We start from the raw sequence: 25,368 nt of genomic DNA, 5'->3' as shown, positions 1-25,368 counted from the left end.
CTGAGGGTGGGTCTGGTAAGTCCAGGAACCCGGGAACCATCTGGGCGGCAGCTGGGTGCTGGGGCTGGGCTGCCCTCTGACCGTCCAGCCTCTCGGCTGCTGCTACCTCCACCTGCTGTGCCGGTTCGGCTGTGTGGTGCGCACCAGTCAGTGACCCTGAAGCCTCATCACTAGTGTGCCCTACCGAGGTTAGGGTATCTGCGGTGGTGGAGAGTGTGGGTGACAACAGTGACGCAAGGTCCATGTCCTCATCGAACCCCAGGTCTGGGGTCCCCTGGGTCGAGCCTTGGACCGATGGACGTTGTCTCCGGCCCATGTGAGGGGCCGTGTCTGGTCTGTCCAACATCTGTTCGGCCGTCCTATGTGCATCACTGTCCAGAGTCCCCGTCCTCTGTCCATCACTGTCCTGGCTCTCCATCCTCTGTTCGACACTGTCCTTTGTGTCTGTCCTCTGTGCGTCCGTTTCCTGTGCCCCGGCTTCGGAAGACGGCCCTCCTGTCCGTCTTCCTTCCCCTCCCTGGTGTGCATCCCTGTGGGTGGCTAGACGTGGACCGAAACGGCGGTGGCTTGTTTGAGACGTGCCAGGTCAATCGTCGGCTGACCCCGGAATACATAATAAAGCATGTAGCATTAGACACGCGGAGTGGAGTGGGAGGGGAGGGGGGGAAATGGGGGGGTGGAAGGGGGCAGTGTGAGGGGGTGGCATGTGAGGGGCTAAGGGGTAGAGGGGGCAGTGTGAGGGGGTGGAGTGTGAGGGGAGGGTTAGCGGGTTGAGGGGACAGTGTGAGAGGGGGGATTAGCGAGTGGAGGGGGCAGTGTGAGGGGGTGGAGTGCGAGGGGTGGTTAGTGGGTGGAGGGGGCAGTGTGAGAGGGTGGAGTGTGAGGGGGGGTTAGGGCGTGGTGGGGGAAGTGTGAGGGGGTGGAGTGTGAGGGGGGTTAGGGATGGAGGGGGCAGTGTGAGAGGGTTGACTGTGAGGGGGGTTAGGGGGTGGAGGGGGCAGTGTGAGGGGGTGCAGTGTGAGGGGGGTTAGGGGTGGAGGTGGCAGTGTGAGGGGGAGGGGGCAGTGTGAGGGGGTGCAGTGTGAGGGGGATTAGGGGGTGGAGGGGGCAGCGTGAGAGGGTGGAGTGTGAGGGGGGTTTGGGGGTGGAGGGGGCAGTGTGAGGGGGTGGAGTGTGAGGGGGTGTTGGGGGGGAGGGGGCAGTGTGTGGGGGTGCAGTGTGAGGGGGGGGAGGTGAGGGGCTGAGGGAGTGTAGCCAGGCAGGGGAGTCTCACTTGCTCCTGCGCCTCCGATCTGGCATGGTGCTACGTCCCTGATGGCGGCTCCCCCAGCGAAGTCCAGAGCCCTCTGCTCATGGATGGTGAGGGGGTGCAGAACAGGTGATCCCCCTCCAGTTCTTGCATGCTCACGATGGCTGTGGGCTGTCTTATCCTGCAGGGGGAAGCATCAGAGTTAGGCAGTCAGCAGGAAGACGTGCAGATGTTGGCAACATTATGGTTGGCGGGCGCATTGGGCGCCACGCCATGGCGGCCCGCAAGGGGGGTGTGGTGCCCATGTGGGTCTAGTGGAACATGGTATCTGTCCCCCCCTCCTGCTTGAGCGGGGGGAGCAGTGGCCCGGGGGAACTCTCGGGGTACTTACCCTGGCTTCCCTCATCAGGTCGAGGAGCTTCTTGCGATGCCCACATCACGCCAGTTGCGCTTGACTGTGCTGGCCGGGTGCCGGTGGCCACATGATCGCCCTCCGCTCTTCCACTGCGTCCACCAGTGTCTCCAGGTCATGGACCCGGAACCTGGGGGGGGCATGGCGGGGCGCGGCCTTATCTCCTGTTCGCCGATCACACATAAAGTGACGTCGTGGCGCGTCATCTGGGTGTCATGCGCTGACGACGCGCTCTGGTGCCACGCCCACCACGTTTCCCGCGACGCCGCTACTGGCTGGTTTAGCACACTGGGCTAAATCGCTGCCTTTTAAAGCAGACCAAGGCAGGCCAGCAGCACGGTTCAATTCCCGTACCAGCCTCCCCGCACAGGCGCCGGAATGTGGCGACTAGGGGCTTTTCACAGTAACTTCATTGAAGCCTACTCGTGACAATAAGCGATTTTCATTTCATTTCATTTTCGGGGCCTGAATCGATGCTGCCGGCGGCCCATTCCGCCGTCGTGAAATGCGACGCCATTCATGATGGCGCGGACACTCTTGACGCAGCATCGGAGAATCCCAACCCCTACCTCTGATATCTCCCCTATACCTTCCTCCAATCACATTAAAATTATGTCCCCTCGTGACAGCCATTTCCGCCCTGGGGAAAAGTCTCTGGCTATCCACTCTATCAATGCTTCACCTTGTAAAGCTCTATTAAGTCTCCTCTCTTCCTTCTTCGCTTCAGTGAGAAAAGCCCTAGCTCCCTCAACCTTTCTTCATAAGATATGCCCTCCAGTCTAGGCACCATCCCGGTAAATCTCCTCTGCACCCTCCCCAAAGCATCCACATCCTTCCTCTCATGAGGCGACCAGAACTGGACACAATATTCCAAGTGTAGTCTCACCAGGGTTTTATAAAGCTGCAGCAAAACCTCGCGGCTCTTAAACTCAATCCCCCTGTTAATGAAAGCCAACACAACATAGGCCTTCTTAACAACCCCGATTACTCTCATTGTGAATCTGTCCTGCTTTGGGTTATCCATGATCCTGTTGCTATCGTCGATATTGTTACTAACCTGCACCATCCATATCATCTGTGGGCCTTACAGTCGCTTCACTTACAACCTGGTTGCTGCCCATCAAACACAGCAAGTGTCTCTCTGGTCCGCACTGCCAGGTCCTCTTCCAGCTGTGTATCCCTTTCTCATCTCCGGCCCATCCATCCTCAATACCCGAACATTCATGTTTTGTTTCATCAAATGGCTTGTCTTCCAATTTCTGGTTCTGATATTAACCTGCTGTTTCTCTTTTCCGGTCCTGACAGACCTGCTGTGCCTTTCCTGCAATTTCTATTTTAATTCTAAGTTGTATTAACATGCTATTTCCATGTTTAATGTTTGCATGTCCAGTAAGATACAACAACTTACATTTGTACTGGCTCTTTTAACATCAGAGCTAAGCCAATAGTTTCCGCCCTCTCCAAATTTTGTGAAAGAAAATTGTGGCAAATCCGGATGTTGGAGAAGGAGACTGACAGCACAGAGGTTGTAGAGGGGATGAGAGAGGTGGTTGTGAGGTCGAACTGGGCATTGTCAGCATGTAGTGGAAGTTGATGCCATATTTGCAGATAATACTGTTAACACCAATGATTGTATATGGTGAAACAATGGGCCTAAAGCCCATTCTACCTCAGGCTATTCTTAAGACAGCCCAGCAGAGTGACAAACTCTTCCTGCCATACCCCACTATTCTAGCTGTGATCATATTCTAATACTGTTTGGGGTTGATACCAATTGGACTAAATTAACCAAACTGAGGGAAAAATTAAAGGGATACAGCATCGAACAAAAACAAATCATGGAAGCCTTATGGTGCAGAGGAGGCCAGTTGGCCCATCGAGTCTGTACCGACCCTCTGAAAGAGCACCCTACCCAGGTCCACTTCCCCATCCACCCTATCCTAATAATCCCGCATAACCTGCACACCCCTGGACACAAAGGGACAATGTTAGCATGGGCCAATCCACCTAACCTCCACATCTTCAGACTGTGGGAGGAAACTGGAGGACCGAGAGGAAACCCACGCAGCCATGGGGGAGAACGTGCAAACTCCACACAGTCACCCAAGGCCGGAACTGAACTGAACCTGGGTCCCTAGCGCTGGAAAAACTTCCCTGGCAAAGGAAACTTAAAATATTGTACCAAAATGTGCTTAAAGGGGTTGATAAAACACCCCAGTCTCCGCAGTGCCCTCAAGGCACAAAAGGTCTCGATCGTGCCGGTGTCACAGTGTGCTCCCTCTCCAAGGACGCCGTGAATATCGCCATGGTCGAGGGGCAAACAGTTGGGCTGGACAACCCCCTTGATCACGTGCTGCATGGACGGGTTTATGGCAAGTCTGGCCAGGCCCAGGAGCAGGTTCACGAGGTGGTCCTCCTCCTGCCCGCCCTTTGTCCATTTATAGGCGAGTCAATGCTTATCATCTGCTTTTAACAGTGCAATTGGCTAAACAATGTACTTCCCGAATGTTGACAAATATTGCTGGGGAGCAGCATGCAGATCAGAAATGGGAAATGGCTAATGACAGTTTCTTGGGGTCTCCAGAGGTAACGATGCAAGGAGGGGTGGGCAGGTGTAGCGGGCGTCAAGAAGAGGAGACGCTGCTGGAGATTAATTCACCTGTTTGGTGAATCAGTTATTCATTCTTGCCCTTTACATCAGAATCTCAAAATATCCAGTGTTTTGTAAAGCAGATATCCTGAGTACTGTATACATGCCTAAAAGACCACAAAGTATTATTACACAAAACCAATAAGACTTTAATGTGAACTTTCTAAAGTGAAATTGTGCATTTGCAAATAACTAAAGGGTCATAAAAGTCTCTTCCAAATATTAATTGAGTGTCAGGCAACAACAAAAGGATGTCTCAGTGGCTTTGAAAAATTAAATACAAGTGGAAAACGTCTGCTTAACAATCATTCCATTTTACTCCATCCATTTCTGATACAGAGGGGGCTGCAATTTTTTGTAATCTGCCATCTGGGAGAACAAAGGTGGATTAAATGCAATAGGTTTATTTGCGTATAAATTAAAAATACTCTTTCAGGAAATGATGACGTCACCGTTTACGATACCTTGCTTATCTCCGGTGAGAACCCAAACCTTAATGTTGGCCAGGGTTAGGTTGGCAATTGTGTCGGAAACCCCTTCTTGTAATTTGTCTTCCACTGCAGTGGCACCTAGTAACTAAACAGAGTTACATATGCAATTAACAAAGAGCTACAAATTAATATTTTACATTTAACTTTTACAGACAGAATACAGATTAGCATTTTACAGACTTCATGGCCGGGATTCTCCCTTCTGGGAGACACTAAGTCCCCACGCAGGCGGGAAAACCGGCGCCAACGACTCCGGCGTCAATGGGCCCCCAAGGTGAGGAATTCTCACCTGTCACGGGGGCTAGGTGGATCCCAGAGGGATTGGCGCCGCTCCAGCCGGCGGCGAAGGGACGGCGCGGGTTCGCGCATTCGCCGAAGGGTCGTCGTGATCTCACGCATGCGTGGAATCGTCGGCGTGGTTCCACGCATGCACAGACCGGCCGGCGTATTTTGGCGTATGCGTGGGGGGTTCTCTTCTTCGCACTGGCCATTGCGGAGCCCTCCAGGGACCGGCGCGGAAAGAAGAAGTGCCCCCACGGAACAAGCCCCCCCGCAGATCGGTGGACCCCGATCGCAGGCCAGGCCACCGTGCCCCCCCCCCCCCCCCCCCCCAGGTCGGATCCCCCTGCCACCCTCCCCTAGTCGACTTACCTGCCAGGTCCCGCCGTTTGGGACCATACGTAACCCACGCCGGCGGGACTGGCCAAAAACGGATGGCCACTCGGCCCATCGGGGCTCGGAGAATTGCCGGGGGGGAAAGCGCCGCCAACGGCCCCTGATTAGCGTGGCGTGAATCCCGCCGGTGCCCGAAAAACAGCGGCAGAGAATACGGCAGCCGGGCCCGATTCGCGCCGCCCCCCGGGGATTCGCCGTCCTGGCCGGAGGGGGGGGGGGGGGGGGGGGGGGGGGGGGGGGTGTTATTTTACATTATTTTCCAAAATTAAATGGATGAAATGGTATACACTAAGTTAATTAATTCTCACCTGGGGTGGGGGCGATTCTCCAATATGGAGCCCAAGTGTTCGCGCAGTTGTAAACGTTGTTGCTCTTCACGGCAGCGTGAACCGATTCTGGCACCCTCAGGGGGCAAGCACGGCGCTGGAGTGGTTCGCGCCACTCCAGCCTCCTTTTGCGGCGCCAAATGGGAACCACGCCAACCTGCGCATGCGCAGGGGACTTCTGGGCTTCTTTAGCGCGCCGGCCCCTACTCAACATGGAGTCGGTGGTCAGGGGCCGGGTGGGGGGTGGGGGAGGGGGGGAAAGAGGCCGGCCCGCCAATCGGTGGGTCCCGATCGCGGGCCAGACCCCATCGGTGCCCCCCTCCCCTCACACAGGCCGCCCCCCCCCGACCATTCCCGCCGGCAGCGACCAGGGGTGAACGGCGCTGACGGGACTCGCCGTATCGGCGCGACTGCTCGGCCCATTCAGGTCGCAGAAACGCGCCGTCGCAAATGGCGCCGGTTCTCCGCACCTCAGAGAATCGCGAGCCGGCGTTGGGGTGTTGTGGCGCGGTTGTGGCGATTCTCCGGCCTGCGTGGGGCTCTGAGAATTGCCCCCATGATCTCCATTGCAAAACGTTATTTTGCTTTCTTGAGAAGCCCACCATAAAATCTAATGATCATGCGCTCTTAAAATGTACCCACAAAATTTCCCTCAAAGTGAATTAAACAGAATAATTAATTATGAAAAGGAATCTGGTCATTATCAACCAACGTGTCTTATAATCTATATAATGTCTTCAGTTTCATGTATATATCAAGTGCTGTAATCACTGGGTGAGACAAATGAACCTTCTTCACAGTCATACCATCATGTCTTGTTCAATCTCTTCATACAAGTCAGAAAGTTGTTCATCTCGGTTCTCAAGTGCAGTGCTGGCGTGATGGTGCATTTTTTTCCACTTATCAAAGTAGGCTTCATCCAGATCTTTATAGGCAAGTACGAGTGTCCGCAGTCCTTCCCCAGCAAATTCCTGTGCAAATGATCACATTCAGAATTAACTCAAAATTCTCTTAAGAGCAGAGAGAATTCCAGAATAACACATGATACATTTAGGGGAAGTTAATAGCTCCTTTTAGAGCTTTCAACAGGGGCACAGTCTTGGAATTCAGGAAGGGCAAGAGATTGAGACTCAATGGGAGAGAGGCATGAGCAGAGAGGGGAACGGGAAGAATTTATATATTTGCCTGTTTGCATCCTTCAGGAAAGTCTTCAAGTGCTTCACATTGAACGCATTACTCTGAAGTGCAATGACTATGATAATGTAGGAAGATAGAGCGGCCATTTTGACCACAGGAAGTCATAGACTCGTACAGTACAGAAGAGACCCTTCCACCCATGGAGTCTGCACTGTCAAAACTACATTTAATCTACACTATTCCCACTTTCCAGCACTTGGCCCGTAGCCTTGAATGTTGAGCCATTTCACGTGCTCATCCACATATGTTTTAAAGGTTCTGATGTTTCCCACCTCTACAACCTTCCCAGGCAGTGTATTCCGGCTCAAGTTTCCTCAAATCTCCTGTAAAGCTCCTGCACCTCATCTTAACATTATGCTCTCTTGTTCTTGACCCTTCAACTAAGGGGAGCAACTAAGGTCCCACAAACATCAAAAGGATGAGTGACCAGTTTTTGGCTGTTGGTTGAGAATGCTGGTCAGGATAGGGAGAAAACTTTCCTTTGAAGAATACCACCGGATCTTTAACTTCCATCTGAGCATTGGAATAGAGAGGTAGAGCTTTGATTTAACATCTAAGTCCCAATACTTTGTAAAAGAAAGGGAAATTCCTATATATACGATTGACCAAGGGACAGTGGAACTCTTTTCTGCTCTTGATCATTTTTTTGAAGACTGAAAGCACGACTCCAGAGTGCATCGATAGTAGAAAAGAAACCAGTTCTTGGTATTGCAACAGAGAGCCAAAATTCTTCCCTTGTTATTGATTCAAATCATGTCCTCCAAAATCCTAGCAGCTTTTACTGGGCCCCAATTCATGGTGGGCTGTTTCCTTCTCCTCAGACTGTTGTGGACCATCACAATAAATGAATATCATGGACAGAAAATTAAAAATATATGAACTGCTCTTTTGGCATTCGCATCCGTGATAGAAAATAGTCTGAAACTGTCAGTCTCCGGCACTAATACAACCAACGATTCATTCAAGCATCGCAATGATACATTCTGAAGCCATGGCCCAGTCAATAGCATTCTTGCTTCTGAGCCAGCAGACTATGGGTTCAGGTCCCACTCCAGAGACTTGGGCACAAAGGTCAAAGATGGTATTCCGGATGAGATGCTAAACCAAGGCCTTCCACCTTCCCAGGTGGGCATAAGCAATTTTTGGCCCAAATGTTTAGACAGCAGAATGGTGCTCCTTCGCATCCAGCCCAATACTTATCCCTCAATGAACATCACAAAAGCAGATGATCTTGTCATTAGCATGCTGCTGCTTGTGGGAGCTTTCTATGCACAAATTGGCTGCTGCACTTCCTACAATACAACAGGAGGTCCAGGCTCGATTCAACTAAATGGAAACAAAATCCTATAGTGAGCGCGTTTAGCCACATGTTCCCTGGCGCTTGCAGCGCCGTGAAACACATGGCTATAAAACATCAGTCGTGTTAAATAAAGGACCTCAGCGGGGAACGTGCAACCGGGGCTGCACATAGCCCCGTTTTCTTCACTGAGGAGCACCGCTCCCGGAACTCCGCAGTGTAGAAAACAGGATACCATTTTTAAATGACGTGCCGATCTCCAAGGCCCCTGAAGTGACTCCCGATCCCCCCCCAAGCCCCAACGCACCGTGAGAGGGTCCCCGTTACCCCCTGCACTCCCCGACACCTGCGCACGACCGCTCCCCCAATTTCCAGCGTGCAATAAATGCCAGCTCGGCAGTGCCAACTTGACATCCTGGCAGTGCCCCTGCCCGCTGTCAGAGCCACATGGGCACCTTGGCAATGTCAGGCTGGCACCCAGGTGGCACTGCCAGCATGCCAGGCTACCAGTGCCAGGATTCCCAGGTGGCACCAGTAGTGCCAGGGCGCTACCCTGCACAAAGGGCATGCACATGGGGGCCTCTGATCGCCTGGGAGACCCCGGTGAGTGCCGTTCCGACTGGTCCCCATTTGTGGAGACCAGTACTGAACAGCGCTCACCTGAGGTCTCCGAGGCGAAGGGGATAGATCTTATCGCCTCGGGTACCTTGAGAAACTGCTTATTAAAGTGAGACTAGCTGTCTCGTTCTAATATGCAGATTTGCTAAAAAGTGATCTCGGCCGCAATGGGCGAGATTTACATCACTTTAGATCTCTCGAGGTGTTGCAAGCTGGGTAGATCCCGGGAGCGGGGTCTCTCAGCTTTTATTGGCCATGTTGTGGCGTGGCGAGCTTCTTTTCGGGCGCAGCCTGGCCACTGGATCGTGCCCTACATTTCAAAAGTACTTAATTGGCTGCGAAGCACATTCTATCATCTAGAAAGGCTCCAAATAAATTCAAGTCTATCATTTTTCGTTTCATGATCTGATAAATTATCTCTGTCCGCGCAATTAACTCTCCATGTTTTAGAAGATTAGTCGCTTGCTGACCCGAGAGGATCCTATGGAGAAACGTTCCACTGATATCTCCCATTTCACTCCTTACCAGCAGTGAGTCAGCGCCAAAGCGCAGGATCTCTTGAGGCTTAAATTCCCTTCTCCTAAAATGACACCAACAATATTACATATTGATGGGTGAGTGTCAGACTGTGGTCACAGGCGCGCAGTTTATGGAGCTCGCGCATGCACATACGGCTGTGAGCCGCAGTATTTATTGAGACATGTCACAAACTGAACAGCTTAGAACGGCTGCTCCTGGAGTGTCTCTGAACAGCATAAACAGCTGCTATCGCATAAGCGTTTGGTCATAGGGAGTGACATGGAAATCACAAAGAAATTTGTCTTTGTACCATTTAAAGATTACAAGCAATTCAAACTTCCTCCAATTAGTTTATAAAATTGACAGCTGACGGATTCCAATTACATTCGCGAACACAAATAATTTCCAGAACACAATGCAATTAACTTTACATTCACTATTCTATCAACGTAAAGAGAATTTTAAGCTAATTCTGTTTGGCTATTTTTTTTTTGCCTGTGCATGGAATCATCTTTGGAATACATTTCCCCTCATTACCGATAAACGTAGCCACTTTAATAATGCAGGAAAGTGAACATTGCTTGGTGTCTAATATAAAAATGATATTTTACCATGCTGTTCGAACATATTGTAATCAAATGTGCTCATGAAAGCAAAAGCCATTATTAACCATTGCACCTTGCTCAGTGAATATTAATGATACCTTAGGCAGCTTAAAACCTACGGTAAATGCAAACAGAAAGCTCACTGCATATGTGTTATTAAACATATGGTGGCAAATCAAGCCTGCTACAAGGATACTATTTTTTTGAGGATCTTGCTAACCATACATATACATGCATATAGAAAATTCTGCAGATATGTATACATCACCTGGAGTGCTTAGTATTACAGAAGATGATGTTCAGAGCAAATTCACATTTGAAAAGACATGCAGGTCCAGATGTACCGGCGGAAAATTCCGGTCACACAACGGCGAACAGATTTCCCGCCTGAGGGGTGCTGCCAACTGGAAATACTGTCGACAACTGTGGGACCGGTAGATGCCCCTGGAGGGCTGCTTGCGTCGCCGAAAAACACGCAGCGGGATGGTCAATAAATCCCACCCGCAGTTTCAGATACGATTTTGGAACATTGAGTCCTTCTTAAGCTTGAGGGTCTTTTTCTCCACCGAAGCACCAGATGACGCACAAACGGTCTTCAGCCCAAGCCCACTTTAACTGAAAACCACGTTAATTGACTAAACCTTGCACGAATGATGCTTAATAAGGTGCAACTTGGCGAAGACAAGCACTAAGGGGAGGCATTGATCCGTCCATCTCGGGAGACGATGGGACTGTGCCTGGGATTTATATCACTTGTATTATGGACGATAAGGGAATAGTGTAGATGGGCTTTAGAGGGGTTTCACAGGTCGGCGCAACATCGAGGGCCGAAGGGCCTGTACTGCGCTGTAATGTTCCATGTTCTTGTGTATTGAACATTGGCTGTGGAGACTGATACTTGAGTGGCAATCCCTCCTGCATCTGGATGACAATAAACTGTCTAAAGGAGAAGGCATTGAGAATTCCCATTTCATTATACGAAAAAGAGAAATCATTTTGAGGTGTGAATTGACAGGTTTCAGGTTTTCCGCTGCACTTTAACTTTAACACTGGTTGTAAGTGAAATCTAACATTGCACCCAATCGTCTGCATCAACCACGACATAATTACACTGTGTGGAAGGGAGTTCCGGAGCTTATTGTAACGGAGAATGAGAAATCCCACCAAATTGTTGGATTTATATAGAATCTTCGTGCAGCTATTGTCACCATGATTTTCCGGCTCTTCCTGATGCCGGATTCTCTGTCCCGCCGATGGCAACTCCTCCAGGGCGGGATCCATGGCGACATGTCTAGCGAACAATACAAAATGTCGTTGACATTTGTCACGCGAGGGAGATATTAGGAAATTGGGTCCAGAAACCGGATCGAAGATGTAGCCGGCGATTTAGGGATCGAACAAACTGAGGAAAAAAAACTGCTAGCACGGAGTCAGAGGGATACGCTCGCAACTGGCCGAGTTACATTGTCCCATTCAGACTTAAACTCGTTAGTGGGAATATACCGGATGGCTCTGTTCAGTCAGGGTGGGTAACTTCAGATCCATTGTCCTTTAGCACACTCCTAAGTGACCAGCTATTAGCCCATTACAGAGTCTGATGTCTTCTTTGTCCATCAATGGGAGGTTAGTTGCAGATCAATGGCATGGCTCTGTTCATTTACATAAACGGGAGTGGGAAACCAAACAGCCAAGATAACGCTGATGGGTTCAAGACTGGGCACCCCAGGAGAGAACTTTTGTTTGAGGGGCTGGGCAGAGCTCACAGAAAGGGAGAGAAGGAATCCTGATTTGAATAGGTACAAAGAGAAGGCGTTGGAAAGCGACTGAGAAGAGGCCATGGAACTTCCAACCGAGACAGGGTTTCGGAAAGGGGTCTGAAAATGCAGGAATATGGGGCAGGATTCTCCGGACACCCCCCCCCCCCCCCCCCCCCCCCGCCAGAGAACCGCTGGAGGGGGGCGGCGTGAATCCCACCCTGCCGTCGGATTCTCCGGCGCCGGTTTTTCGGCGGGGTGGGAATCGCACCCCGCTGGTCAGGGGCCGCTGGCAATTCTCCGGCCCGCGACGGGCTGAGTGGCTGCCCGTTTTCGGCGGGTCCCGCCGGTGTAAACTACACCACGTCCGGGACCTGGCTCTGCGGGCGGCCTGCGAGGTCCTCGGGGGGGCTGGGGGTATCTGGCCCAGGGTGGGGGTGCCCCCACTGTGGCCTGGTCCATGATCGGAGCCCACCTGTGTCGTGGGGGCACTCTTTCCCTTCGCACCAGCCAGTGTAACGGTCCACCATGGCCAGCGCGGAGAAGAACCCCCCTGCTCATGCGCTGGGATGACACCAGCACACGCTGGCGCTCCCGCGCTGCGCCAGCCGGCGGAGGCCCTTTGCCACCAGTTGGCGCAGTGCCAAGCCCTTTGGCATCGGCTGGCGCGGCACCAACCCTGTCGGCGCCGGCCTAGCCCCTGAAGGTGCGGTGGATTCCGCACCTGCCGAGCGGCCCAACGTCGGAGTGGTTCACACCACTCCTCGGCGCCGGTACAGCCCGCCCCGCCGGCTAGGGGAGAATCCCGCCCATGTTCTTTGACTGCAAATATCAAGTTCACCTGCCTGTGTAAGTGGAGAAATAGTGCTGCATGTCCACTTTAAGTGTTGTTCAATGGGAATTCGAATGTTAAAGTTAAGAAACTACATTGTTATTGTTAGGGTTGGTTTAAAAGTTCAAATATTGTTTTTCTTTTGTTTTAATAAAGTTTGTTTTTTAAAATAACCAAGCCCTATTTCTTATGATATCACTACTGGAAGAAATCACTCCTTCTGCGCAGCCTTAAAGCTTAAAAAAGTTGTGGCTCTGGTCCAGTCTTCGCCAGTGTTGAGAGCTGACCTGGCATCTGTAACACGTTGGCGGGACCGGAGGATCCCACCGCTAGCCAATGATGAGCCACCTCCACTGCCGGAAAACATGCTGCAGGTGGAAGGGTAATCCTGCTCTGAGGAGGGTCTGTGATAAGTACAAACAACTCCAGTATTCCTGTTCAGCTTGTGATTCTGCAGAAGGTGAACATCTCAATCAATGTTGTCCAAGGTTACCTCCAAGATGGAATGGGTTGTGTCATCACATCCACTGGCCTCTCACACTTTTGACAGAAAGGAATGTGTCTGCTCTGCAGCCTACCAAAACTGGACGTGTTAGCCAATAAAGGTACAAGGTCTTGCAGAATATTAAAGTTACCAGTTGTGGCAAAAAGCAGAAAACGTTGTCAATGATTCTCAATTAGCTCCCAGTTTTTCTCGTGCTTCTCCCTAGTCCCCCGCTAGAGAACAGTTTAGATGCAATTACCAAGAAAATGTTTTATAACTGAAGAGCATGTGTGAAGCTGGTAGTTTACATACGAATCGGTAAATCACAGTCAATCTTTCCCGACAGCTATTGACTTGTCTTCTCAGCACGAACACATCATTTATACCTACTGCCTTTCAATATCTGCCGATATTGATTCACTTCCTGTAGATAGCAATGTGATCAGCACAAATAGTGACAAGTTGAAGTTGAAAATTACACCCAGCAATAGCATGTTTGGTCAGACATATGTTCTTAATGACCCATAAGATAATACGTATCCACTTGAGATGGTCAAATATTGGCAACCTTTGAGTATGTCATATGCCCAGTTACGATGCTCACCAAATATACTGCTGGAAATAACTTAATAACCCAAGCTAATGCCCCATCAAAAGTCTCAGAATTATTGAACTGCTCTGATTTCATCCTGGGCTTTGAGAAGATCACTTTATTGCCGACTGTAAGGAACAAAGGCTGCTCAATTTACTGTGAAGTTGGAAAGAATGTTTTCTGATAATTACACAATATTCCGTACCATTCTCCACTCCTGGGTACTGAAGCAATCCATGTTCATAAGCAGCAAGACCCTGGACAACATTTGGCTTAAGCTGATAAGTGGCGAATAACATTCATGCCACTGAAGTTCTAGGCAGTGACTATTCCTGAACAGAGATCTAACCATCTCCCTTTGACAATGAATGGTTTATTCCCCAATATCAACACGCTGGTGCTTGACATTGACCAGAAATTGAATTGGACGAGCCATACAAATACTGTGGCTACAGGAGCAGGTCAGAGGCTGGGAATTATGTGCTGTGTAAATATCGTTGCGAATGAAGGTTACTTTCTGTTTGACTCCACAAACTCATGCTGGACTCTTTGTGGCCCTCATAAAAAGGCGTAATCAGGGAACAATAATAACTAATTTAGCAGAACAGAGATCTTTGCCAAACCTGGGGAGATGGTGGCACAGTCGTAATGTTGCTGAACTAATAATCCAAAGATCTAGGCTAACGCTCTGGGGACATGGGTTTATGTTTCACCATGGCAACTGATGGAATTTGAATTCCGTTAACCATATCTTGAATTAAAAGCTAGCGACCATAAAACTATCTTCCTTTATTGTAAAAACCCACCTGTTCACTAATGGGAAGGAAATCTGCCGTCCTTTCCCTATCTGGTCTACACATGACTCCAGACCCAGGGCGGCACTGTGGGACAGTGGTTAGCACTGCTGCCTACGACGCTGGGGACCCAGGTTCGATCCCGGCCCCGGGTCACTGTCGGTGTGGAGTTTGCACATTCTCCCCGTGTCTGCGTGGGTTTCACCCCCAAAAAGGTGTGCAGGTTAGGTGGATTGGCCATGCTAAATTGCCCCTTAATTGGAAAAAAAATAATTGGGCACTCTAAACTGAAACATATATGACTCTCGACCCACAGAAATGTGGGTGACTCTTAACTGCCCTCTGAAATGGCCCAGCAATACACTCAGTCCAAGGGCAATTAGGGATGGGCTGCAAATTCTGGCCTTGACAATGACACCCAAATCTCATTAAATAATTTTTGAAACTCCACCGATGTCTTGGTCACTGCTATATTCGTTGTGACTTTTATTCAGCACGGGGCTCATTTTAATCCTGAAATGAAGCTCCTGCATCTATTTGAAATCCTGACTCCTGAATTTGCTTCAGCAGTTGAAGCTCATAATGGGCAAGCTCGAGCTAGTATTCCCCGGTTTATGCTCCTGACCAGCGATGGCTAACTGAAGGTCATAAAAAAAAGACGACAAAATGTTTATGTTGTGTGGATTCAGAAAGAGCTGGCGTGATTCTCCAGGTTTTACTAAATCATAGATCATAGAAATTACAGTGCAGAGGGTGGCCATTCGGCCCATCGAGTCTGCACCGGCTCCTGGAAAGAGCACCCTACTCAAGGTTAACACCTCCACCCTATCCCCATAACCCAGTAACCCCACCCAACACTAAGGGCAATTTTGGACACTAAGGGCAATTTATCATGGCCAATCCACCTAACCTGCACATCTTTGGACTGTGGGAGGAAACCGGAGCACCCGGAGGAAACCCATGCACACACGGGGAGGATGTGCAGACTCCGCACAGACAGTGACCCAAGCTGGTATCGAACCTGGGACCCTGGAGCTGTTAAGCGATTGTGCTATCCACAATGCTACCGTGCTTCCATGGATAACCATGGATTGCTGCTGACCCACCCTCTCCCCTTCCCAATCACCTCCCCCATGTCCTGCTGGACTTCATTGGACTTCAGCGCCATCCAGACTTAGTTCAGCCTCACCAACCGAGCTGTGTCAGGGCACCTGCAACTTGCCCAAATGTAATGATGAGGTCCGAGCACTAATTTAGTTTGGCCTGAAGGCCTCATTATTCTTGTGCACCGTCGTTGCCAGAATCATAACCAACTTGGGGTGTTATGTGGACCCAATCGTTCCTAAATTCTATGTGTTACAAAGAAAATCCTACAAAAACACTGTTAGCTTGAAAGAAGAGTAGGAAATAAATGAACTCAGAATCCAGGAGCATTGACATTCCATCAGTTTGTTGAAAAAATGTCTTGTAAAGTCCGGGTTAATCATCACATTTTTGATTAACCGAACCCAATAACTAATAAAGAATGGAAGAGATACATACACTGAGATGGTCTGAAGTCACACACATCAGGTCTTCATTGGATGGATGAAGCCTTTCGAACAGAATGGTATCAGCTCCCTTCGAGTAAAGTCTTATTTTCCCTTCAGGATTTCTCACTATAACACGAGACAACTTACAGTCAACGGTGGAAGATATAAACGGCAACACAAGTAAACTGAGGCAAACATGAATTTCATTTAGATCAGTTCCATTGCTCTAAAAGAACAAAGTGAAAAGGGACAATGAACATATTTGAAAAAAAAAGTGCATGTCAGAGGCTGTAATTTGTTTATGTACTCAACGCACCAATCACTGACATCCTCTTTCGCACATTGTTAAAATCCAAAATGGCCAGCAGCTGGTACACGACAGATTTGCCCATTTCGTTCACGGTGATGGTTTCTGGGGTGCGGGACCGAAAAACAAAACCAAAGTTTCTTGCAGCTGTGACCAAAGCTCCTTCGTCGGGTGATTGGGCTTGGTAAACAAGTTCACCTGGAAGCAAAATTCAAGAGAATTTCATTTTAAAAAACATAAATGTTTTGTACAGATGGTGTTCTCCTGATAATTAAAGGCCATTGCTAGCACAAACAATGAGAATTATCCATTTCCTGCTGGGTCTTCCCAACTTGGCTTTACCAGAAAAGCGGAGTACAGCATTTCCTGGAGAACTCCTGGCACAGCCGAGTGGAGTCGGACTGGGGGTGGGAGGGAAGTCGGGCAGGACACACCTTTTGCTGACACTAGCTGCCATATGGTCAGCTTGAAGATACGGTTCGAAATGGGGGATGGGATGGATGAGTAGATAGGCAGGTGGGCGAGGTGGGTACTGTGTGGCTGGAGGGACAGGTGGCAGGAGGGACTGGGGTTAGTTGGGTGGTCGGGGGAGTATACAAATGAGTTGGAGGGGGGGGGGGGGAGATCAGTGTGAGTGATTGGGGGTGAGGCGGGGTCAGTTCTGGAGTCAAACTAGATTTTTCCGTCTATCATTTGCTGGGTAAATCTCCTGGTAAGCAGAGCGGAAAAGTCCTAAGTCTCGAGAAACTCGGGAAATGTGATTCTCTCCGGAGAGATCGCGTTTCCCTGATCTTCCCTACCCTTGCCGGCGATGTCACGGGATTCACGCCCACAAAGTAGGGGAACCTCATTTAAATAGATTTTAATGAATTGAAATATTATTAATGAGCCACCCGTCACACGATTCCCTTCTCACTAAATATTCAAACCTCACCGACGAACAGGTTTGACCAAATGAGAATCAGTCGAGGGGATCTGTCCAGGGGCGCAAAGGCAAGTATAGCTGCTGAGGCTGGGGGGTGGGGGTAAACAACATGCCCAGGCTGAGCCACAGGTTGTCACTGTGCCAATCCAGCAGTGCCAACGTGTGCAGGGGCAGTGCCGGGAAGGGGGGGGATGTTCATTTATGGGGGGGGTGTTCATTTATGTGTATAGAATCATAGAATTTACAGTGCTGAAGGAGGCCACTCAGCCCATCATGTCTGTACCGGCTCTTCGAAAGAGCACCCTACTTAGGCTCACGGCTCCACCCTACTCCCGTAACCCCACCAAACCTTTAACAGCAATTTATCATGGCCAATCCACCTGATCTGCACATCTTTGGACTTGTGGGAGGAAAGCGGAGCACCCGGGGGAAACCCATGCAGACATGGCGAGAACGTGTAGACTCCACACAGTCACCCAAGCCGGGAATCGAACCTGGGACCCTGGAGCTGTGAAGCAACTGTGCTAGTCACTGTGCTGTAGCCGGGGAGATGGGGTCTGTTAGGTTTCATTGACGATCAGGGAGCCCCTTAAAGCCCCTGACCCACCAGATTGATGGCGTAAACCATGCCCACTCATTTTTCTGCCTTCAAAGAGGCTCGAGACCTGGAGAGAAAACCGTTCTTTACGACTGGAGAGCGACATGCCGATGTTCAGTCTGAGCCTGACACTTTACCAAATTCTAGGAAGATTCTGCCCTGAACATGTGGTTGAGGGCTAAATTTTGTTGATAAATAACTAGAAATCGTCAGAAACAGCTATTATACTGCTCATGTGTATATCGATTTACCACCTTTCAAAGGTAAAATTCCTACAAAAAAACCAGGTGGTAAAATCATCGGTAGAATACTCTCCGCATTCAGATGCCAATTCTTTGTCCCTTGTTTTAGTAGGGGCGTTAACCTATTTAAAGTGGTCCACCTATCCTGCACATCCTTGAACTGTGGGAGGAAACCAGAGCACCAACCCACGCACACACGGGGAGGGCGTGCAGACTCCACACAAACCACCCAAGTCGGGAATCGAACCAGGTCCCTAGCTCTGTGAAGCAACAGTGCTAACCACTTTGCCACAATGCAGCGCAATTCTATCCTCATTAAAGCTAGGCCCCTGAGCTAAAATCTCATACAGCGTCAGCTCATGTAAAACATGACCGCAGACTTGTGTCAGATGGACATGCGTTTATTTAAAAAAATATTTTATTGAGACATTTATATAGTAATGCAATGGAAATAAACACAACCCAAATCCAACAAACATGTAGATATGCATTCATAATAAAAGCAGATAATGCTGGATAAACTCAGGACATCTGGCAGCATCTATGGAGAGAGGACAGAGTTAATGTTCAGCATCTACATGACCCTTGTTACAGGGGTTTTGTAGAAGGGTCATTGAGACTCGAAACGTTAACTCTGTTCCTCTCTCCACAGATGTTGCCAGACCTGCTGAGATTAGTCAGGCATTTTCTGTTTTTATTTCAGATTTCTAGCATCTGCAGTATTTTTCTTTTATCTCTGGGCGTGCCTTTATTTCTGGCAATGGAAGATAGTTAAACAAGGTCACCCCACAATTCAGTATTTTATCCTATAGCAAAACCTACATATATGCTCCACAGAGACATTTTTCCCCTTTCAAACTACCCAAGCTCAGTTTGTTGCGTTCCATTAAGCAAGAGCTATCCCAATAAATATTACCTTCGTTCTTTTCCTCTGGCATGACTGTGTGGCAGAGCGAGAGCAGCCTGAAAAACTCGTGAACCGATGGATCCTCCAGTTTAGTCGCCTCCACCAGACTGGCATCGTAAAACTTAAACTTTAGATCTGCTAAAGTATTGAATGAAAAATCCACAGGGAGAGTTCTCTGGAAATTAAAGGGAAAACAAATGAGGCTGCAAAAATAATAGGGTAGAATTAACACAGCACCGCACCTGCTCCACATTTTCCCTGAAATCCTATTTGCAGCTGTGTCGTGTTGGTCAGGGGTGCGTATTTAAGGTTGTCCGAGGGCTTCGATCCTTGCCCCTGAAGCTCAAATTAGCCTCTCTTGATTTATTTAGGATTCAGTCTCAAACTAAATTATTGCTCCAGAAATGATTATCTATGACATTGGTGACGGAGAATGTCGCCACGGTTCCAGAGACTGCTCCCCCCGCCCCCTCTTTTTGAGAGCCGACTGGAGGTGATTTAACCTGAGGGCCACCACACCTCAGGCGAGGGGCAAGGTTGAGAAGGCGGGGACTTCATGAATAACCTCAGCCGGTTACGGGAATTGATGCCACGCTGTTGGCATTGCTCCGCATCATCAAGCAACCGTCCGGCTGACCAACGCCTCCCACCCCTTCCACCGATACTATGTGACCATTAGTAGCAAAGATATCACAGCGAAGTTACACATAACACAATGTTGGAAGCTTTAGATTGAATAATGTCTGTTTGACCATTTGGCCCATTAAATCACAAGTAAAAGGTTCACTGCGAATCAGAAATGGCAGCCTTGAACGCGTTGAATGCTATCTCACCATGCTCCAAGCCGTTGATGAGAATTAAGTATTTGAAAAAGGGGAAGGCCATGCAAGTTCGATTTCTTGACTGGCTAACGTGTAATTAGATTCAGGGAAAAGGGAGAATTGTATTACCAGACAGTAATGTTGACGCAAGAAGAATGGGCTGAATGTTGTAGAATGAACAGATTGTGTAGAAAGCAGATTAGTTACAGAAGCAGAGAGAACTGCAATAAGAGAAATAGCCAAAGCAAGTCACACATCACTGACATGAAACAGAGCAGAGTAACCTTTTTGACGACTGATCGGGGAATTGCGGCCCCAGGATTGAATTTGGAACCTACTCAATTTGACCTCTCCTACTGATGCTGCCCAATATTCATCCTTCAAATACCAATACCAGACACAGATTGTCGCTCAATTATCTCATTCATTTTCACTGAGTGCAAATTGGTTGCTACATTTGCCTTAACAAGAAACTACACTTCATAAATAATTTAAGAATGTGATACACGTTGAGATGTTTTGAGGATTTTAAAGGCTCTATATAAAGGCAGCAATTCCTTTTCTTTATTTACTGTTATAGGGCTCACTTTTCAACAAATCTATTATGACTGATAGACTTTCACAAAATTAAAAAAAAACATTATTACACGAGATGGATACTTAAAACATTACTGGGAACGTGCACATTTTAATCACACTTTGTTCTTTTGCTGATAAAAGTTCAAACTAAAATGGGGGCAGCAGGGTAGCATGGGGGGCAGCAGGGTAGCATGGGGGGCAGCAGGGTCCATGGGGGGCAGCAGGGTAGCATGGGGGGGCAGCAGGGTAGCATGGGGGGCAGCAGGGTAGCATGGGGGGCAGCAGGGTAGCATGGTGGTTAGCATAAATGCTTCACAGCTCCAGGGTCCCCGGTTCGATTCCCGGCTGGGTCACTGTCTGTGTGGAGTCTGCACGTCCTCCCCCTGTGTGCGTGGGTTTCCTCCGGGTGCTCCGGTTTCCTCCCACAGTCCAAAGATGTGCGGGTTAGGTGGATTGGCCATGCTAAATTGCCCGTAGTGTCCTAATAAAAAGTAAGGTTAAGGGGGGGTTGTTGGGTTACGGGTATAGGGTGGATATGTGGGTTTGAGTAGGGTGATCATGGCTCGGTACAACATTGAGGGCCGAAGGGCCTGTTCTGTGCTGTACTGTTCTATGTTCTAAAATCTCATGCATTAAAATAACATTTCGGCAGACAGAATTAATACTATGGGTGGAATTTTCCCCTCCCGCCAGCAGGGGAAGTCATGGGGCATGAGGGGGTACTTCATTTGGCAGGAGCCAAAAAGATCGATTTCCTGATGGGGGGATAAACTGTTGGAAGTTTCTTCTCGAGAATTCCAAGGCCGGTTATTGGGCGAGCTTCCCGACGAACAGCGACAGGAACCCCACACGCATGCATTAGCACACATTATGCATGCTCATTAAAAGGCCACCTCGCCAGAATTATGTTCGTCCTCCAAATCAAGTTTCCCGCCAGCGGGAAATGAGAAAGTTCAGTTTTACATATGTGACATGCCCCTGGCGAGCGTCATCTCGGAGGGGAAGGAAAAAGTGTGCGGAGGTGGATGGTGATCGGGTCCAGAGTAATGGTGGGAGAGGAGAAGGTTCGAGGGTGACAACTCCGCACCTTTCTGGGATCTCAATGTTATGAGGCACATGAGTTGGACAAACCAGCTGCAATGTGGCCTTCACCACAGGGAGGAGAGTTAGCATCTCTCACATCCACTTGCCTCAGTTATTGGGGCGGCGCTTTAGTTGGCCACATGGGCTGACCTTGAATTCCACTCACCCGTAAAGACCCTCCACCCACCCCGAAGGTTCTCACTGACTGACTAACTGTGGTGGTCCAAGATCAGTTTGGAAAAATGGTGCGCATCCCCTTTCAAACTCGCTTCACCATCTTCTACCCTCCCCCTGCCACCCACCAACTTCCCTCAGGACCATCGACCTGCCCATTATCACCATTCCTCACCTTGCGTTATTTGCCATCAGCAGCAGTCAGAGGTCAGGATCAAGGGAGAGATGGAGGGAAGGAGTGAGGGTAGGAGCTGGATGCCTCCAAGGGGCACAGGTGGTGGAGCCAAGTCATGACTACAAACTTCCATCCTCCTGGGTGAATGGTCAAGGCTGACACGGAATCACACAGTTAGCCTTTCTATTCTTCCAGGGCCATAGCCTCTCTAAAGTTCTTCAAGGGTAGTGGAGACAAGTGGAAAAGTGTCCGTGTGAGGTTTCTTGCACATGCCTCTCATTACCCTGGTTAAAGATCAGTGACTCCATACAGATTCATGTATGAATGGAAGAACACCCATCTCTAATCCTTTACCTGATAGTGGGGTAAGGATGTCATGTCTGGATAGAGGCCAGGTGAAGGGCCTTGAGATGGAGGGAAACCTGTAAAGGGCATGCTCACTTAATGTGTCGCTTCAATTTGTTCACAGCAATGATGCAGGCTGCAGGCAACCCTGTCTTGTTAATGACTCTCATCCAGGTGAGGAGAAGGAGGGCCCATTGTGGGTTGGCACAGGGTCACGGGGGGCAAGCGCCTGAGCAGCAGAGGCAGCGGGGCCTAAAGAAGGTCACGATGCTGCCAAACAGGCTACACTGCAACAACAGGCATTGGCCCGACCATGGATGTATCTCAGGTGGCGATCTTATCTCGAGATGAGGGAAAGGCAATACCAGAGGCGAGCCGGGATGTGATTGCTCACATCTGTCAGCTTCACCAGTATGAACTGTGGCTGCAAGGACTCTGGAGGAGTAATGCGGAGCTGGTGCACAACTAATAAGCTGAAAAGTGGGAGTTCGCTCAAGTTCAGCCATTCCTCCACCCGTCTGGAATCTCACGGCTTTCCTGCCTGCCACTGGACTTATGCTCCAGAACGGAAGATTCTGCCTGAAGTCACGAGTTGTACAAAGGGACATTTGCATCAAAGCAAACAATTAACCAATAATATGAACAGAATAAGGTAAACTTTAGATTACACTTTTTTTTTTAAAATAATTTTTATTGAATTTTTCAAAATACAAACATTTTAACCCCCCCTACATTTACATTTAAATTATAACAAAACAAAGTCAAACCCCCCTACTTAACAAGAAAAAGAAAAAAAAAAAATCCCCCCCCCCCCTACCCGCGCGTCCCCCCCCCCCCCCCCCCCCCCCCCCCCGCCGGCGAACCGACAGTCAGACCAACTTATCATTTCTAGCAGCGTCCTCGGGCAGGCCTTGCCCGTGCCACCCGCCGCTACCGTACTTCCTTCGTCGTTGTCCCCCCTCCCCCCCCCCCTCCCCCCCCTCCCCTCCCCTCCCGGGTTGCTGCTGTCATGGCCTCAGTTTCTATCTCTGATCCAAGAGGTCTAGGAAGGGTTGCCATCGCCTGGAAAACCCCTGCACCGACCCTCTCAGGGCGAATTTGATCCTTTCCAATTGGATGAAGTTTGCCATGTCGTTTAACCAGGTGTTAACACTCGGAGGCCTTTCGTCCCTCCACTGAATCAGGATCCTCCTCCGAGCCACCAAGGACGCAAAGGCTAATATTCCAGCCTCCCTCGCCTCCTGTACCCCCGGTTCCACCCCAACCCCGAAGATCGCAAGTCCCCATCCTGGCTTGACCCTGGACCCCACCACTCTCGACACCGTCCCTGCCACCCCCTTCCAGAACTCCTCCAGTGCCGGACATGCCCAAAACATATGTGCATGATTCGCAGGGCTTCCCGAACATCTAATACACCTGTCTTCACCCCCGAAAAACCGACTCATCCTTGTCCCCGTCATGTGGGCTCTATGCAGTACCTTAAATTGAATGAGACTTAGTCTCGCACATGACGACGACGAGTTGACCCTCTCCAGGGCGTCTGCCCATGTCCCGTCCTCTATCTGTTCCCCCAGCTCTAACTCCCACTTATCTTTCAGCTCCTCTACTGGTACCTCCTCCACCTCCTGCATAATCTTATAGATGTCCGAGATCTTCCCCTCCCCGACCCAGACCCCTGATAGCACCCTATCACTCACCCCCCTGTCGGGGAGCGCGGGGAACCCCGCTACCTGTCGTCTGGCAAATGCCTTCACTTGGAGGTACCTGAACGTGTTCCCCGGGGGGAGCCCAAATTTCTCCTCCAGCTCTCCCAGGCTCGCAAACCTCCCCTCTATAAACAAGTCCCTCAGTTGTCTAATACCCGCCCTCTGCCAGCTCTGGAATCCCCCTCCTGTGTTTCCCGGCGCAAATCTGTGGTTCCCTCTTAGTGGTGCCCCTATCAGACCTCCCACTTCCCCCCTGTGTCGCCTCCACTGCCCCCAGATCTTGAGGGTGGCCGCCACCACCGGGCTCGTGGTATACCTCGTGGGAGGGAGCGGCCATGGTGCCGTTACCAGTGCCCCTAAGCTTATGTTGCCGCAGGACGCCCTCTCCATGCGCTTCCAGGCTGCCCCCTCCCCTTCCATCATCCACTTTCGTACCATCGATGTATTTGCCGCCCAGTAATATCCTGAAAGGTTGGGTAACGCCAGCCCTCCACTATCCCTACTCCGCTCCAAAAAGACCCTTCTAACTCTCGGGGTGCCATGTGCCCACACATACCCCATGATACTACTCGTTACCTTCTTGAAAAAGGCCCTGGGGAGGAAGATGGGCAGACACTGGAACAAAAACAAGAACCTCGGGAGGACCGTCATTTTAACTGACTGCACCCTCCCTGCCAGCGACAGCGGCACCATGTCCCACCTCTTAAACTCCTCCTCCATCTGCTCCACCAGTCTGGAAAAGTTCAACTTGTGTAGGGTCCCCCAGTTCTTTGCCACCTGCACCCCCAAATACCTAAAACTTTTAACTGCTCTTTTGAAGGGGAGCCTCCCAATTCCCTCCCCTTGGTCTCCCGGGTGTATTACAAAGACCTCACTTTTCCCCAGATTTAATTTATATCCCGAAAAGTCCCCGAACTCCGCTAGTATCCCCATTACCTCCGGCATTCCCCCCTCCGGGTCTGCCACATACAACAACAAATCATCCGCATAGAGCGAGACCCGATGTTCCTCCCCTCCCCTTGTCAGTCCTCTCCACCCCCCTGAACCCCTCAGTGCCATCGCCAACGGCTCAATCGCTAATGCAAAGAGTAAGGGAGATAGGGGACATCCCTGCCTAGTACCTCGATGGAGCCCAAAATATTCTGACCTCCTCCCGTTTGTTACCACACTTGCCATCGGAGCTGAATAGAGCAGTTTTACCCACTTGATAAATCCCTCCCCAAACCCAAACCTTTCCAACGTCTCCCACAAGTATTCCCACTCCACCCTGTCAAATGCCTTCTCCGCGTCCAGCGCTACCACTATCTCCGCCTCCCCTTCCACTGCTGGCATCATAATCACATTTAACAATCTCCGGACATTTGTGTTAAGTTGGCGTCCCTTCACGAACCCCGTCTGGTCTTCATGGACTACCCCTGGCACACAGTCCTCTATCCTGGTTGCCAGGACCTTTGCTAACAGCTTGGCATCTACATTTAA

General features: G+C 49.9%; 1 protein-coding gene across 3 annotated transcripts in view; it reads right to left on the bottom strand.

The window, feature by feature from the left end:
• Positions 1–25,368, bottom strand: part of atp8b4 (ATPase phospholipid transporting 8B4) — a 372,477-nt gene that overhangs the window by 46,321 nt on the left and 300,788 nt on the right. For all 3 annotated transcript variants that reach the window (XM_038813489.1, XM_038813490.1, XM_038813487.1), the window contains 5 exons: positions 19,016–19,181; positions 16,344–16,532; positions 16,038–16,153; positions 6,610–6,774; positions 4,776–4,887 (listed from right to left, as the gene is read on the bottom strand). In XM_038813489.1, the coding sequence (XP_038669417.1) occupies positions 4,776–4,887; positions 6,610–6,774; positions 16,038–16,153; positions 16,344–16,532; positions 19,016–19,181 (748 nt within the window). The remainder of the gene's footprint in view (positions 1–4,775; positions 4,888–6,609; positions 6,775–16,037; positions 16,154–16,343; positions 16,533–19,015; positions 19,182–25,368) is intronic.

This window comes from Scyliorhinus canicula, chromosome 12, assembly GCF_902713615.1.
Source record: "Scyliorhinus canicula chromosome 12, sScyCan1.1, whole genome shotgun sequence".
Taxonomy (NCBI): Eukaryota; Metazoa; Chordata; class Chondrichthyes; order Carcharhiniformes; family Scyliorhinidae; genus Scyliorhinus; species Scyliorhinus canicula.
The sequence above is the reverse complement of the archived record's forward strand: the minus strand, read 5'-3'. Positions and strand labels throughout refer to the sequence as shown.